This window comes from Rousettus aegyptiacus, unplaced genomic scaffold (assembly GCF_014176215.1).
Source record: "Rousettus aegyptiacus isolate mRouAeg1 unplaced genomic scaffold, mRouAeg1.p scaffold_m13_p_5, whole genome shotgun sequence".
Lineage (NCBI taxonomy): Eukaryota > Metazoa > Chordata > Mammalia > Chiroptera > Pteropodidae > Rousettus > Rousettus aegyptiacus.
Window position 1 is genome coordinate 34098054 of NW_023416308.1, and position 16452 is coordinate 34114505.

The 16452-nt window shown below is 38.1% G+C and overlaps 1 protein-coding gene across 5 annotated transcripts in view; it reads left to right on the top strand.

Annotated features, from left to right (window-relative positions):
• Positions 1-16452, top strand: part of PRDM10 (PR/SET domain 10) — an 83100-nt gene that overhangs the window by 39985 nt on the left and 26663 nt on the right. For 4 of the 5 annotated variants that reach the window (XM_016139282.2, XM_036220607.1, XM_016139276.2 and 1 more), the window contains 5 exons: positions 6010-6235; positions 7867-8108; positions 9572-9775; positions 12147-12222; positions 14064-14181. In XM_016139282.2, the coding sequence (XP_015994768.2) occupies positions 6010-6235; positions 7867-8108; positions 9572-9775; positions 12147-12222; positions 14064-14181 (866 nt within the window). The remainder of the gene's footprint in view (positions 1-6009; positions 6236-7866; positions 8109-9571; positions 9776-12146; positions 12223-14063; positions 14182-16452) is intronic. The other variant, XM_016139279.2, reaches the window with a different exon arrangement.

Genomic DNA, 16452 nt, shown 5'->3' on the forward strand with positions numbered 1-16452 from the left:
TTTTCTATATTCTCTTTCTATTGTTTTATGTGTAGGTTATTTCCTATTTTTCCTACTACTAATAATACTGTCATATATATCATACCAGATGATTTTCTTATAATAAATTCCCCAAAGAGACATGATAGACACTAATGGTATTAACATTTAAAATTATTTAAGAACCATGATTTTTTGTGTGTGTGAAAGTGAAAAAAGATACAAATATAAAAATCAAACAAGTTAAATAAAAACCCAGAATCCTAAATTTGAATTAGAATATCAATACGAACTCATGATATGTTTTCTCTTGAAAAAACATGTTTTGGCCACTAGAAAGTTTTAGATATAGTCATTCATCCGGCAGCAATGAGCTAATGTGGTCTCTAAATACAGTTTTCCAGTAAAAGGATCAGGGCTACGTGGAGAAATGGCAGATTCCAGCTCTGGGCAGGAAATATACAAGATGTGCCTAAAACATCTTGTCTTATCAGAATGTAAGGAAGCTAGTAAAAACTTCTGTTCTGGGGTCTTGTGGAAAGAACTGATGATCTAACTTGAAGGGGCCAAAATGAGACAATTTGACCTGTAAAAAAAGGCAAATAACCATGATAGATTGAAATACATTAAATATATTTAAAATCCGCAAGCTCATACTTATATTAAAAAAAGAACTCATTGGTCACTTTTTGAAGATGCTAGGGGGCCACCGCACTATTCAGGAAACTGGTAAATGATGGGAAAGAATGTAGCCTTTATCCCTGAATGTACTTAGGTAAACAATTACTTTATAGAAGCATTACAACTAATAAATAAAGAGGGGATGACTGGCTTAGAATATCACCACTATTCATCTTCTAATGAAACGTGGATCTAGGTAATAATCATCAACAATAGTCTGCAACCATCAAGAAAAAGCTGATGAGGCATCTTATAATGGATTGATCAATTTACCATCTGAACATTGTTAATATCATGAAAAAGAGAGAACCATTCATTATAATCCTACTGGTGTTGTGTACCTCCTATTGCATTTCACCATGTATGAAATAGTCCTACCAAAGGAATGACCCTGAATCTCATCAAGTCTCTGGATTTCATTATGAGCTTACAGGAAGCATGGTAGACAAAACAGAACAAGTTAAAAGACACACAAAAATGCAGTCAGCAAAATCCAGACTGTGGAAAACTGTAGGACAAATGGTTTAGTTTCTTGCACATGTATATTGTGAAGGAAAACAATAGGAATGGGGATTTACAGATTAAAAGAGACTTCCAAAACGTATCAGTCAAATGACATATGGGGACCTTGTTTGGATCTTGATTTGAATGAGCCAATTATTAAAAAAATTATGAGATAACTGGGGAAATCCTAACACTAATTTGTCACTTGATAATATTAAGGAAAGATTAATTTTGGGGTATGTAATATGTAAAAGTCTTTTTTTTAAAAAAAGGAGATATTTATTGAACTGTTTACGGATTATATCCATAACGATGTCTGATTTTTGTTTCAAAATAATCTAGTGAGGGGGGAAAGTGGGTGGGTGAATGAATAATTGAAATAAGGTTGGCCATGAGTTGATTGATAATTGTGAAAGCTGAGTGACGGGTCCATGAGGTTTATTATACTCTTCTATTTGATATATGTTTGAAGCTTGTTATTATAAATGGGAAAGTTATCTCAATAAAACTGCTAAATTGCTTTTAAGAAGCTGAAAAAATTTACATTTCTACCAACAGCATGAGAATGCCCATTTCCATTCACCCTTGCCACATTAGGCATTTGCATTCTTTAAAAACTGTGCCAATCTGATATGCAAAATGGTATTCTGTTATTTTAATATTAAGGCATAGTTTTAATTAGAAGTTTTGTTGTCATTTATACCCCAAAAGGCCCTTCATTTTTTCCAATTTCCAGAAACAATGTTTGTTTCACGTTCTGTAGAAAAGGAAAGTTGTACTCAGATAGTTCTATGACCCTTGACATTACAAGGCAGTATAATTATTCTTAGCATCTTTCTTTACTACAGTTTCCTTTCAACAAGCACAGTTTTTATTTCTGGCTATAACACCTCAGTGATAGTCAGCTTATTCTGTGACCTGGATAAATTTTGGATAGAAAGTAGGAGTATTAGTTTAACACAGATGATAAATGCCTTCTCTCTCTCTCTCTTAGCAAAAAGGTTTCTATTTTCAATTGTTTTTAGTGACGGGAAAATTCACTTGAAGCCTTTTTCATATATACATTCCCTTATCCTTAAGAAAGGCACTGGTACTCTTCAGACCTAGAAACACAGTCTTCTCTTCATGTCTGAAAATGAACATGTGTGACTCCCCACACACTGAGAAGGAAATATGCTACACTGATAATTGGTCTCAGTAGGACTCCAGAGCATTCTGTTGTGTTTGCTGCTGTCCAGTATAGCTTCATATTTCACTTCTCCAGATAAATTGTATCCTGAAATGCATTATATAGTTGCAGAAATAATTATAGAGAGTGCACAGGATTAAAGTATTTTTGTTTCATATTCTTTTCCTCTAAGTATAGTTGGCACACATGCTCACCACCATATTGCCTGGCTCTTGTCTCCGGAGCAGGTGTGGTTACCTTGTGGCTCTCGTATTCAAGGTGTGTATGATGTTTACCTACTCTGCTGCCCTCCTTGAATAGACTTAACACCCACAGGGGCCATTGTGATGTAGCGGAAAAAGCAGGGCAGAGTCAGAACTTGGATTTTATCTCTGCCACTTAGGAGCTGTGTGGTAATGTTACCTGGCCTCAAAGGAATTTAAAAATATGCTTAGCTCTCAGTAAATTTAAGTCAAATTCGAGTTGTTAAACAAATTTGTATTCATGCCTACGGTATGTTAAGGTCTATGCTATCTAGAAATATACAGTTCTTACCTAGAAATGATTGTCATCAACCCCTTTCATCCCTTTTCAACAGCCTTTGCACGATTCTGGTATGTGTTCAACCTCTGCTTTAAATCGGTCTTTTTTAATAATGCTAAAGTGTTTAAGCCTTTTCTTTGCCACAGTCTTTTAGGAGAGTTCCAGCATGGGGGAGGAGAAGGTTGTTGGTACTATTTTAATGTCAGCTTTCTCAGCAGTGGTGAGAAGCCAGCAGTAACCTTGCCTAACCACAGCCTTTCTAGCAGCATCTGTTGGGAAAAAAGATACATCGCAGCTTCACTGGAATAACCCTAAATTGCTGAATTCATTTTTTGAGGTTGGCTCTGCAAAGAGATAAAGAATTTATGAGGAAAAGAGGTGGATATATGCTTCGGTTTGTTCAGTGTGTGATAACATTCATCACTAACACTGGCATAAAATTTAAGTGCTTTGAATAAAGGGTGATACCGAAACTGCGCTCTGAGATAACAAGTAAGAACAATGTAGCCTCATTGCAGGATCAGGAGAGGATACAGAAGGAGGTAGCAATGCAATTTTATTGCCAGAAGTCTCCTGCCCTTTTCCTTGTTGAGTCCTCACCTCAGTGAGCATTTTATTCTGTTTTTATTGAAACTGAAGCAGACACAACTCCAAAAATTTTGTCCTCCCACTTACAGCTTCTAAAAGGCCCTGAGCTACAGAGATGGAATGCCATGTAAAAGTCTGGGCTCTCGGCTTAAATGAATGCATGTTAAAACATGCATATGCTATTTGAGGTAACTGACTTTATCTGCTTTCTGAAGCCTGAGTATTTCAAATGTTGGGCAATGATCTTAAACCAGCATAGCAATCAGGCTCTGTAAACACACACAATACTGTTTCATTACAGAGTTTTAAGACGTTCTCAGATTTAGATGTCCAACTGAAAAAAGATGTTTCTATGAATAGCAGCAGAGTTCCTTTAGCTGCCTAAAGGGATTTATGTCATTTCCCAAAGGGTCAAATATATTTTCACAAACTAATCTTCATTGGATACCTAATGGTCAGCAATTTTTTAAGTTATAGAGAAATATATGATGTCATCTCCATCCATATAGAACTTAGGATAATAATAACCTATTATTATTAATATTAAGCACTTACTAAATGCCAGATACTCTACTACTGGCCTCATATACTCATTGTTTCATTTAGTCCTCATAACAACATATGAGGTATAGGTTTGTTACTATGTCTGTTATACAGATAAGGAAACTGAGGTTTGGAGAAATTTATTAACTTGCTAAGCGGTGAGGCCAGGATTTTAATCCAAATCTTTCTGACTCCAAAGCCTATGCTGTGTTCCTCTGAGGTGCAGTTGAAGAGGGAAGATGGACTTACATGAAAATGCGTACTAACTGAAAAGTAGATGGTGTTTGGCAATGGATACAAAGCTATGAGGGAATGCTGATGTGTGAGATGTCAGCATCAAGATTCTAAAAGATCTTGGCAGCCCGGAAGAACAGAAAAAGTAATAAAATGAAATTTACTGGAGATCAATGCAACCCCCCTCCCACCACTCCTCCCTCCCCACTGCCCCAATTAATTAAAAATCAGCTATTTAATTTTTGAGGAGGAGAAAAATGGTTTAATAGCATACTATGAGAGGGAATTTAGTTATCTGGGATTTTAGTTATCTGCAAATTCAGAATAGCTCAGCAGTAGAACAGTGGCCATCATAAGTGGTAATGCAAGTTGATGCTGTATTCATAAAGATATGGACTCCACTGAGGAGCAGATGAAAGACAAGAGGATGATGAGGGATATGGAAGTTTTGCCGTGTGAGAAGTGATTGAATGAATTAGGGGTTTTGGTCTTGAAATATTTGAAGAACTGTCTTCATGTGGCAGAAGGGTTAAACTTATTCTATCAAGCTTGAGAGGCAAGTCATAGGCCCCAACCACTGCCAGGAGATCTTGACTTCACAGAAAGCACTGTGGAACTATTCTGAAATGATTTGAGCCACCCTGTGTGGTGATGCAATGCGGAAGCAGAGGCTGAATGACATTGTAGAGCAGGATTCTATGATTTCAAGTGCCACAGGAGATCAGGGCAGAGAAAAGTCAGGGAAGGCTAGAGCAGTCAGAGATTCATGAAGAGACTGGAACATGATATTGGGTTTAGAAGATTGGTGTGGGAAGAGCATTCTAGGTGAGGAAAACAACATATGGAGAGATAATGAAAAAGGGAGTAAGCATTTTAAAATGCAAGGGACATGGCTTGAGTATGGTGCTAATTGGGCAGGAGAAATAAGTTCAGATTAAAGGCATCTGGGGTAGTATATAACCCATGATGCTTATTTAGGAGGTGAGAGAACTCTTTAAGGTACCATTTATTTTCTACCAGAGTATTTGGTAAGGTGGCATTAACCCAATACACGACCAAAACTTTGTTTATTTGCAAAAGACTCACTTCAGCATAATGAAGCAAATAGGCATCTCTTTCATTCTTACCTGAACACCTAAGCTTCTCTGAAGAGGAGAGCTGTTAGCCATTGAACTTTACCAACTATGTGTTGCACTATTGTTTAGTTTTAAAGTGGAGTGGTTGATAATAGGTCAAATCATTGTCTACACTATGCTGTGGTCTCCCTGGAAAGGCAGGAGGGACCCCCATCTGAAACTGAGTTCAGGTGTTGAGATCGATGATACCATGCATGCACCAAGAGAGTATGAAAAGGTTTGTTGCTCATATATTCGAAGTCTCTAGGGAGAAAGGGCAAGGCTCTCAAGCAGGTTTGAAATGGATTGTATGAGCAAGGAAAGGAGACTGTTTTGTTGAGGTGAAGGGATGGGGTCAGCATGAGGATTCCTGAGCATAAATAATCAGATGCTCTTGGGGTTTGAATTTCCTGCTGGTGCCAAAAGAGGAAGCACCCAGGATTTCTCATCAGACTGCTCAAATGTGGGTAGAAACAGCAAAAATGAAGGCAAACTCCTCGTTATAGCTGATAGATGGAAATCATTTCTCTAGGGCCTTGAAGGGAGCTAGTGTGAAGAATATTTGCTACCACAACCTTGTATTTTATGTGTGTGCCTGTGTACTAGCTAACTAAAAGCGAATGCATGCTAACTTTATGATGCAACTTTGTCCAGGCCTCATTACCGGTGCATAATCAGGTGTTACCTTCAATTGAGAGTGTGGATGACTCAGACCCTTTGGCCACTCTTCAGAACCCTATGGGTAGACTAGAGGCCAAAGAGGAAGAAGATGAGGATGAGGATGAGGACACGGAGGAAGATGAGGAGGAAGATGGTGAAGACACAGACCTGGATGACTGGGGACCAGATCCACCTCGGCCCTTTGACCCGCATGACTTGTGTAAGTACTGCTGGTTCCTGTGAGTGGGGGCTCCTGTGTGTGGACACTGCTCCCTGCTCTGTGGGCCGCACCTCACTCCTCCTCGCAACAGTGAGTGAGGGAGGCAGACAGTGCCTTGAGACTTCGGATTTTACTGACGAATGAACTGAAGCTCAGGAGACGCTAGGCAGCCTGTTCAGTGCGATGTAGGGGTGAGCAGTGACTCAGGCACAGAGCCTATGTCCTCCTGATACCAGAGCTTGGGCTCCCAAACCACTATGATAAATTTGTCCAGTTCTGGAATATTCAGCCATTTCAGCTTTAATACATTCGCTTTGCCTCTCTTGCAGGCACTAGTTCTTTATATTTTCTGATTTGTTTCATGCTGTCCACAGTCTTATGAGGTAGGTAGCTTTCCTGAGGTCATTCTCAGTTGTTGTAAGGGTCAGGATTCAAACTTAAGTCGTCTGGCTCCGGTGTGCCCATGGTTCACCATCACACTTACTGCCTCTCTGTATTGCTTGCCAGTGGAGGAAGGTGCTCCTGCTTCTACCTACCAAATCATTGCTTCTTCTCATAGATTTTCATGCTTCTATGACAAAGTTCTTGTCTCATTTATTTGAGTGAGCCGGGCTATTCAGAGGCTATTCAGAGCGTTGCGGTATATCATATTTCTCTTGGGATCTTCCATTTGCATGAGGCCAGTGCTCATTTCCATATCCAAAAGAAAACTTCCTCTTTTTGTTTTTTCTTGAATTCACACATTTTAAGGTCGCTCCCTATTCAGATACACATAAAGTCACTTTCTCTTATAAACACTAATACAAAGTAGTTCTCCACTATTGGAGAATTATAGAAATTGAAAATAACCATTTCCTAATCACAGAGACGTAGTTGGGTAAAATATGATTGGTTAATTAAATTTCCTAAGGGTCCTGAGTATAATCTTTAGTAGTCCACATCTAATTCTGGCAGTTAGCTAATAGATGGGTGCTACGGGGAAAGACGGAATGAGTGTGGATACTTAGTGCAAACTGATCACTTGGAGAATGAGCTGAAACTACACGTCTCATCAGAGCTGGGCTAATTGTGTCATCCGAGTGCATGAGAGCTGAGATGTTAAATCCATTCATTTTAGCATCATCGTCATACAGTATACATTGAACTCTCAAACATGCCCGGACAATGAGGCTTCTCTAATTTCCTTTGGGAAAAAAAAAAGATTAAATAGTATTGACAGGGTTTTTTTAACAGCTTTTTAAAGATATAATTTACATACTATAAACTTCACCTCTTTCATCTCATCAGATTTTATAACATTTAGCCTAATAAGCTCTTCTCTTTTCAGACATGTTATAATTGATTTATAGATTTAGTGGCTGCTATTGAATTATCCAGTAGAGAAATAAGTCACAGCCTGCATATTATTTTTTGGCAGGCATAAGGTAATTCTGCTTGATTTTAGAGGAAAAGTAGAGGATTTTATTGGTCTGTGAAAGCTAATATATTACAATTCAATCGGTACTGTAATTGCAGGAGTCAATTGAATTTTGGCCTGAAAACAGATTGGGGGAATTTTGAGTTAGCACTTTTTACTTGAGATAGAGTCATGTTGAAGGATTCCATTTCCAGATTTTCTTTGCTTTTTGCAGGGTGTGAGGAGTGTAACAATGCACACTCTTCGGTGTGCCCAAAGCATGGCCCCTTGCACCCCATCCCCAACCGGCCTGTGCTCACCAGAGCAAGAGCCAGCCTCCCTCTGGTCCTCTACATCGATCGTTTCCTTGGAGGTGTGTTCTCCAAAAGGCGCATTCCCAAGCGAACTCAGTTTGGCCCCGTGGAGGGACCGCTCGTCAGGGAGTCCGAGCTGAAAGACTGTTATATTCATCTAAAGGTAATTTACGCTTTATCATAGTTCACTCTTGTTCTTATTATTTTTAAAAAGGCACACATTTTCTCATTTAGACTCGTAATTCAATTTCATAGCAGTTGTTTGCTAAGGAATTATACAACTAACTCTGAAAGGTATATTCTTAGGGACAGTTTTAGTATGCTAGAGCTGCCGTAACAAGATACCACAGATGTGTGGCTTAAATGACAGAAATTTACATTCTCTCAGTTCTGGAGGTTAGATGGCCAAAAGCAAGGTTTTGGCAGGGTTGTTTACACTGAGGCCCCTCTGCTTGGCTTGTAGATGGCTGCCCTCTTGCTGCCCCTGCACAACAGAGTTGTCCCTCTGCAAGTGTGCCCCTGTGTCTCTGTGTGTCCTGATCTCCTCTTCCTAAAAGGACACCAGTCAGATTGGATTAGGAGCCACTTTAATGACTTCATTTAAACTTAGTCACCTCTTTAAAAGCCCTGTCTTCATATACAATTACATTAAGAGGGGTTAGGGCTTCAACATATGAATTTTTGGGAGGGGGCACCATTCAGCCTATAACAGGGGTTTTAACAGGTCTTCCCCGCCCCTCCCCCCCCGCCCCCCGCAAACCGACTGGAATATAGAGAATTACGTAGATTCATGTAATCTAAGTGCCAACAGTATTTTCATGAAAAACATTTTTGAAGTTTTGAAACAGGTCTGTCCTGTTGAATCTTTTGTTAAAGAATAGTTCACTGTAAGTTAAAGTATATTTATACTAATCTCTATTTTTCACATTTGACGCTCTTGCTTCTCATCAACCCCTTGCTGTCTGCTTCTTGGAGAGCTACCCTGGAGAACCAAGAAAGGGCAGTGGGAAGGGAGAACATTTGGGTTGGGTGTTTTGAGAAATAAGCTGCTGTCATGGGGAGGTGTTCTTTGGTGAATCCTCAAAATCTCCAAGAAAGAATATTACTTCGTAGTAAGTTATATGTATGTCTAACCACTATGCTGTATACCCGAAACTAATATGATATTAAATGTCAACTGTAACTGAAAAAAAAAAAAGAAAAAAGGAATATTACTTTGTAAAGAGAAATACCTGTCACTAGGCTTTCCTTACAAGTAAATGCAATTGAATCCCAAAAGGAAGCAAGTTGTAATGAACTAGAGAGTATTTTGCTTGCATTTTTGGCTTGTAACATTTTTTGATGTGTTAGTTAGAGATGAAACATCAACCGAAGCTATATAATTGGACTATTAACTTTTAGGTTTTGCCAAGTGTTTCTTCCTTCTATAGGTGGGTCTTTGGAAAGTATCTTTTCCCTTTTACATCTGGCAAGATGCAATTCCAGTTCTATACAAAGGGAAGAATCAGGATATATCGTTAATTTATGGAATAATATTTTGTATATTATGACATTAGTGCATATCATATTGAAGGTTTTATTTATTTTTTTTTTGGTGTGGCTTTTAATTCTTTCTTTTGGTTGCAGGTTTCACTTGATAAAGGGGACAGAAAAGACAGGGATTTGCATGAAGACCTATGGTTTGAGTTGTCTGATGAGATGCTTTGTAACTGGATGATGTTTGTACGTCCAGCTGAGAACCACCTGGAGCAGAACCTGGTGGCTTACCAGTATGGCCACCATGTGTATTACACAACAATAAAGAATGTGGAGCCCAAGCAGGAACTTAAGGTATAGAGCTGGGTCAGTGGGGCCTCTGCTAGGAATCATGATTGTTTAATGCTTTTCCTACCTTTTTCCCCCTGAAATGGGATTCTTATAAAAATGACCCTTTCCTTGTAATTTACTTACTTATTGAATACGTGCTATGTACTCATTGTAATCCATAATTAAAACGGAATGAAAACGTGTGACTTTTGGGCCTATCAAAGGCCTATGTGAACAAATTAGGCCCACAGGTAATGAATAGTTGTTTGGGGTAGCAGACGGTTATTTGTGATGGAGTGATTAAAGACCGGGTCACTTAACATGATTTTATACACTTGAAAGTAAAGAAATAGTTGGGAAACAGGAGTTCCTGTAAAATGAAATTCACACATATGGGCAAGGTTTCTTTTATTTATCTAAATAATTTATTTTGCCCAAAGAATTCTATGTACAGACTTCTGAGTTCAGAAACGTATTTTTAGGGAATAACTCTCTGTTGGAATTTGTGTAAATATTAACCCTTGATGATATAATGAAAATTCTGCAGTGATTCCAAGTGTTTTAAATAAGCCTATGTTAGGAACATACCAAAGGTGGGGGCAACATACTCTATAGCTTCCCGAAATAAATGAAAAATAGGCGAGAAATGATTTTATCAGTCCAGGAGCACTGAGTTGCACAGCGCCTCACTGTGGTCACAGTGAGAATAGATATCTTTCTAGGTGGAGAATCAAGACTTTGTTCAAAAGCTTTACAAAACCTGTGTCTTTGAAATCATCAATTAGGTAATCCATAACCCCCAAAGGTAATATGTAAAAGGAGATTTATGTCTCCCACCATTAATCCCAATAAGTTCTTAACAAGGTAAAACTGAAGTGAATACTTCTTAACTGTGGAGGGGAGATTATTTTCTCTTTTAAAGTAGTAGATAGAACTATAGAGGTAAAAACAGAAACAATGAAAATAAGAATACAATAGTTCAGTATAATAAATGACCAAAACAACAAATAAACAGGTTAGGGAAGGCCTTGCTGAAGAGTTGACAACTAGGCTGAGGACTGGAATGAGAAGGGGTCAGCAGTGTAGAAGGGTTAGGAGAGGTGAAGAGGAAGAACCCAACGTTCCTGGTGGTGAAACGGCAAGGGCAAAGGTCAAGGTGGCAAAGAAGTTGGTATGTTTGAAGAACTTACAGCAGGCCCTCTTCGTTGAATGATAGAGCAGGAAGAGTAATCAGAGCTGAGATTGCTTAGCAAGATAGAGCAGATCATGAAGCCCTTAGGAGATTATCACTAAGCATTTCAGGTTTATTATGAAACGAGAAGCTGTTGCTGGCTTTTAAGCATGAGAATGGTGGAATCTGATGGTGTTTTAAGAAGACCACTCTGGCTCCCATGTGGAGAATGGATTAGAGGGAGCAAGAGTAGAAAAGAAGAGGTTCATTAGAAGACCAGGCAAGAGCTCACCTTGGCATGCATCTAGGTGGGAGAAGGAGGACACCTGAGCAATCAGCAGCTTTTGTTAAAGGATTACAGAAGAAAACTGAGAAACCCAAGATATCTTTTAGGTTTCAGGTCTGAGCAATTGGGTGGAAGTTAGGGTATTTACTGAGATGGCGAAGATAGGTAAGGGTGGGGGTGTGTGAGTACAGAAGCATCTAGAATTAAGTTCTGGACATGTTAAGTTTGAGCTGTTTGTGAAACATCCATGATATCAGGTAGGCAATAGAATGTATGTGGAAGAAACAGAGAGGGAGGTTCTAGGATGGAGATACTGATTTGGGAATCATTAGCACAGAGTTGGTTGGAAACAGATGTAATCACCTTATGGAAAAATAAGGAGGCCCTGGACCTGGACTAAGCTTGAGGAGCATCAATATTTAGAAGTTAGGGAGAGGAAGAAGAGCCAGACAGGGAGACTGAGCAGAAGTAGCCAGAGGGCAGGAGGGAGGAAGAGACTGAGGAGGGTGTGGTAGCATTTGAAACAGTCACCGGTGATCCTAGTAAGAGCCCTTTAGTGACTTGTAAGGATGGAAGCCATTATGATTATAGCTGTGTAAAAACCTGTCTTTAAATACAGATAAAAAAATCAGGAGAGTCCATGTTTATTTAGATGAAGAGACTATTAATATTATATCCCGTGAAGTTGTTCTAATAACAACAAATTTTTAAAAAACAAACACGCAGTGTGTCTTGGCAAATGAACTTCTTGACTGACCATCTGCAGACTGGTGTTAAAGGCTCACAGTGCAATTTTTGTTGTTGTTGGTTGGTTTTTCACGGGCTGTGGAAAAGCCTAAATTGTTTTATGTAAGCAGAAGAAAGATGTAAAAATTTAAGCACATAAAGAACACCTGCTGATGTCCTTTAGTTCTTGATGATGTACTTGATTCTTGCAGGTGTGGTATGCTGCATCCTATGCTGAGTTTGTGAATCAGAAAATTCATGACATTTCTGAGGAAGAAAGGAAAGGTGGTTGTACTTTTTATATTTTATATATGATTTCTAAGTTGTATATATTACATCTTTATGCAATCTAATTTTTCTATCTTGATATATTTAAGAAGATATTTCAGTAGGTTTTTTAGAGTTACACATCCTTGTTTAATTCTAAGATCAAATGACATATTTACATTTCTTTCATGGGTGCTGGAAAATAGTATTTAACATAATGAAAAACTCCAAATACTAAATTAGAACCTAGATCAGAGGATGACCTAGACTTAATCATCTCTGAGAACATAACGAGGCAGATGTTGACTTTGTTTTTAATGTCAATGTTACCAAAGCATAATCTCCATGCAGAAAAGTACACAAATCATAGTAAGTATACAGCTTGATGAATCTTCACAAAGTGAACATAACCTGTGTAACCTGTACCCAGGTCAAGAAATGGAACATGACCAGAACTCCTGAAGCCGTCTTGTGCTTTCTTCCAATCCCTCCTCACTCCCAAGTGTAACGACTCTCTTGACTTCCGTACTACAGATACAATAGGCTTATGACTGAACTTTATATAAATAGAATATGTACACTGGTGTGTGGGAACCTTTTGCTCAACATTATGTTTGTGAGATTCATCCATATTGTTGAGTATTTTTATAATTTGTTCATTCTCATCGCCATTTGGTATTCTGTTGTATGAATGTACCACAATTCATTTATCTGTTTTACTGTAGATGGAAGTTTGGGCTGTACAATGTAATTCTGACACTAACTACCTGGAGTTACGTCACATTTCACAGGTGAAGGGCAGAGTCTTCCACAAGACTCTCTTCACCTCAGCCACCAGCTGCAAGCCCTGGAGTTCCCATGTCATCTGCACTTCTGACCAACTAGCTACAATTTAGCGAGTTCCCACTATCCCCTTAAGTTTGATAATTCACTAGAATGACTCACAGAACTCAGAAAAGTACTCTACTTATGCTTACCCACCAGAACCAGTGAAATGAAGAGACACAGTATAAAGTTTGGTAGGGGAAGGGGAATGTCCCAAATGTGAAGCTTCCATGTTTTTGAGTCATGTCACCTCCCTGGCACATTGATGTATGAATGATTACCAACCAGGGAAGCTCACTTGAGCTTCGGTATCCAGAATTTTTACTGAGGTACTGTTACATAGGCATGATTGATCGAATCATTGGCCCTGTGATTCAGCTTACTTTCCAGCTCCTGTTCCCCTCCCTGTCTGATATCTCCTTGCGCAAAGCTTCACTCCTATAATCAGGATTGAAGATTGTCAATTGTGAACACTCTTATACATGTCTTTCAGTGAACATATATGTGTATTTCTGTTGGGTGAACATCTAGGGGTGGAATTGCTGGGTTATGCATATAATCAGCTTTAATAAATACTTCTGAACATTTTGCCAAAGTGATTATATTGGGCATTGATTTTCAAGTTATTTGTGATGAAATATACCCTCAGATTATGAAGGTTGCATCTCAATCGCTAGGTCATCTGAATATAGATTTCCATTGTAGCACTTTCTTTTTTTCCAGTGTGGTGAGGTTGTGTGTGTGTGTGTGTGTGTGTGTGTGTGTGTGTGTATTGGTGGGTGGGAGATAGTAACATGACGGTGTTTGTTCTTTTGATGTTTTACATGAATATATCATAAAATAAGATACTAAAAACTACTCTATGTCCAACTGTAGCCTTTGATTTTACAACAGTAATGCAAACAGCAGACAATATATGTTTATGGAGTCTGGGCTTCAGTGAGATGGAAATAGTGGGGGGATACTGGGCATTTGAGTTTTATTAAACCAGTGCATCTATTAATCATCAGCCTTGATTATTTCTCTCCTGACTACAGTTCTTCGAGAGCAAGAGAAGAATTGGCCCTGCTATGAATGCAATCGCCGATTTATAAGCTCAGAGCAGTTGCAACAGCATCTCAATTCTCATGATGAGAAACTAGATGTGTTTAGCAGGTATAATTATGGGAAAGATTTTACAAACTTAAGTGTTAAAGGTCCAGAGTCATTTCCATATTGTCTGTAAACTAATGAGTGTTTGTGTATGTAGACAAGTAACCAGTAGGCTGCAGAGGGAAGGTTTTTATCTGTCATTTCCTCCTCTCACCCCCATCCCCGTCCTCATTAACTATTTATCTTTCTTCCAGCATAACCAATACCCAGCAATAGGAGAACCTTTCACCGTAGTTAAATCTCTCCTTACCAGAGATTCTGAAATATGAATTTTCGAGATAGCATACATCTTTGAAATAATCTGCATCTCTGATTTTAAAACTTTTTTCAATAATAGGATTCCTTCATCAAACTAAATCATATGTTTAATTCTATTATATAACAAAGATAGATGAGGAAGAATCATATAAGGTAGGTTAGGTAGGAGCCAGATCAGGAAGAACTTATGGGTAACAGTAAGAAATTTGGATTTTATTCTAAGTGTGATAAGAAGTCTTGAGAGGGTTTCGATGAGGGAGTCTTGTGATGTCAATTATATTTTAAAACATCATCCTGAATAAAAATAAAAACATCACTTTAGATTATACTGGTGCAAGAGTGAAGATAGGTAGTCCAGTTAGAAGCTATTTCAACAGTTTTGATGAAGAACGAGAGTGGTTTGGAATAGGGTAGTACCAATGGGTTGTCAACTTTTATAGGCTTTGAAAAGAGAGGAAATGGTGTGAAGTGGCATTTAGGAAAATGGAAATGTAAATGTTCTAGGGAAGTGCAGTATGATTGACTGCAACATTAAGAGTTCACTTGAGGTTCATGGTCATGAATTAAAGTGAGACCTCTAGCATTGTTGTGTGTCATTTTCCAGCTTCTTCACTGCAAGAGCCAGTGCAGAGCAGGCAGGGAGTTGAGTTGCACAGTTTTATGGTTTTACCAAGTGCATTCAACATAGCAAGAGAAATGAAACAGCAGTGGGGATGGAAATCAAGGCTGCAAGTAGGTGACAGAGGATTGGATTGGAGTTGGTAGTGAGGTAGAAGGATTGTTGAGTCCAGGAGTTAGAGGGAGTGAGCTAGAAAGTTAAGAGACAATGTCAGAATGGGTGACGTGTGGAATTGAGATAATGGGGGTTCTGCACTTACTGAAAATGACAGGTCTAGGATATGACCATGGGAGTAAATATCTGAGGTGGTTGGAACACACATGAGAATTAAATCACTCCCTCCTGGGTATCCCTAAAACTGTTCATGGCTTTATTCTAGCACTTTTTATATTGTGATTTTGGTTTATATGCCTGCTGCCTCTGCTAGACTTCTGACGGTGAAAACTCTTGCACATAACTTGCTATCGTTAGTGCCTGTATAGTGTGTGACACGTAGTAGTTGAAAGAAATATAAGATAATTAGGAAAATTTGAACTTTGACTAGATTTAATAATATGAATAATATGAACAACTATCAGTATTTTTTAGGTATGATAATGGTATTGGGGATATATGTGTATACACACACATACATATATATATACACACATATATATTACATATATAAAAGAATTTTTATGTTTTAGAGATACATACTGAAACATTTATAGATGAAATGATGTCTGGGATTTAATTTCAAAATATTGTAATGGGTTATGTATGTGGCGAAATGGCCATGAGTTGGCAGTATTGAAGTTAGATAATGGTTATGTTGAGTTCATTATGGTAGTCTCTACATTTGCCTAGGTTCAGAATTTTTCATACTAAAGAATCTTAAAACTTACTGGAAAAATATGTAATTTTTGTTACATTGTTAAATAGAATAATGAAAGACTAAAGCATGATTTGATTAATTTTATACACATCTTACATCTTCTAAAAGAGGTTTTAATGACACTTTCTGAATCTCTTTTATTAAAGAATTTCTGTATGTTAGAAATCTATTAAAGGGGATAAAATTTATTTGGTGTTTACTAGGCATATTATGGAACTGTTGAATTAGAAATTTGTTCTGACCTTCCAGAAGTTTATAGTAAAAACGTAAAGTTCTTTTGAATCTTAGAAAGCCTCATTTCTTGGAAGGATTCTGAGATAAGGAAAGAGGAGAGGAGGAAAGAATGTAATCTTGTCTCTAGGAACATACTGTAAGTGTTGTGTCCTGTTTGTGTTACTCACATCACTTCAGAGATGTGTTCATGCTTTCGGAATTTTTCAATAGCAAAATGGTGTCAGTGTTTTTGAATTTTTATAGCTCCTTTTTTTTCTGAGGCATCTCTTGAGCTATATAGATAGTACAG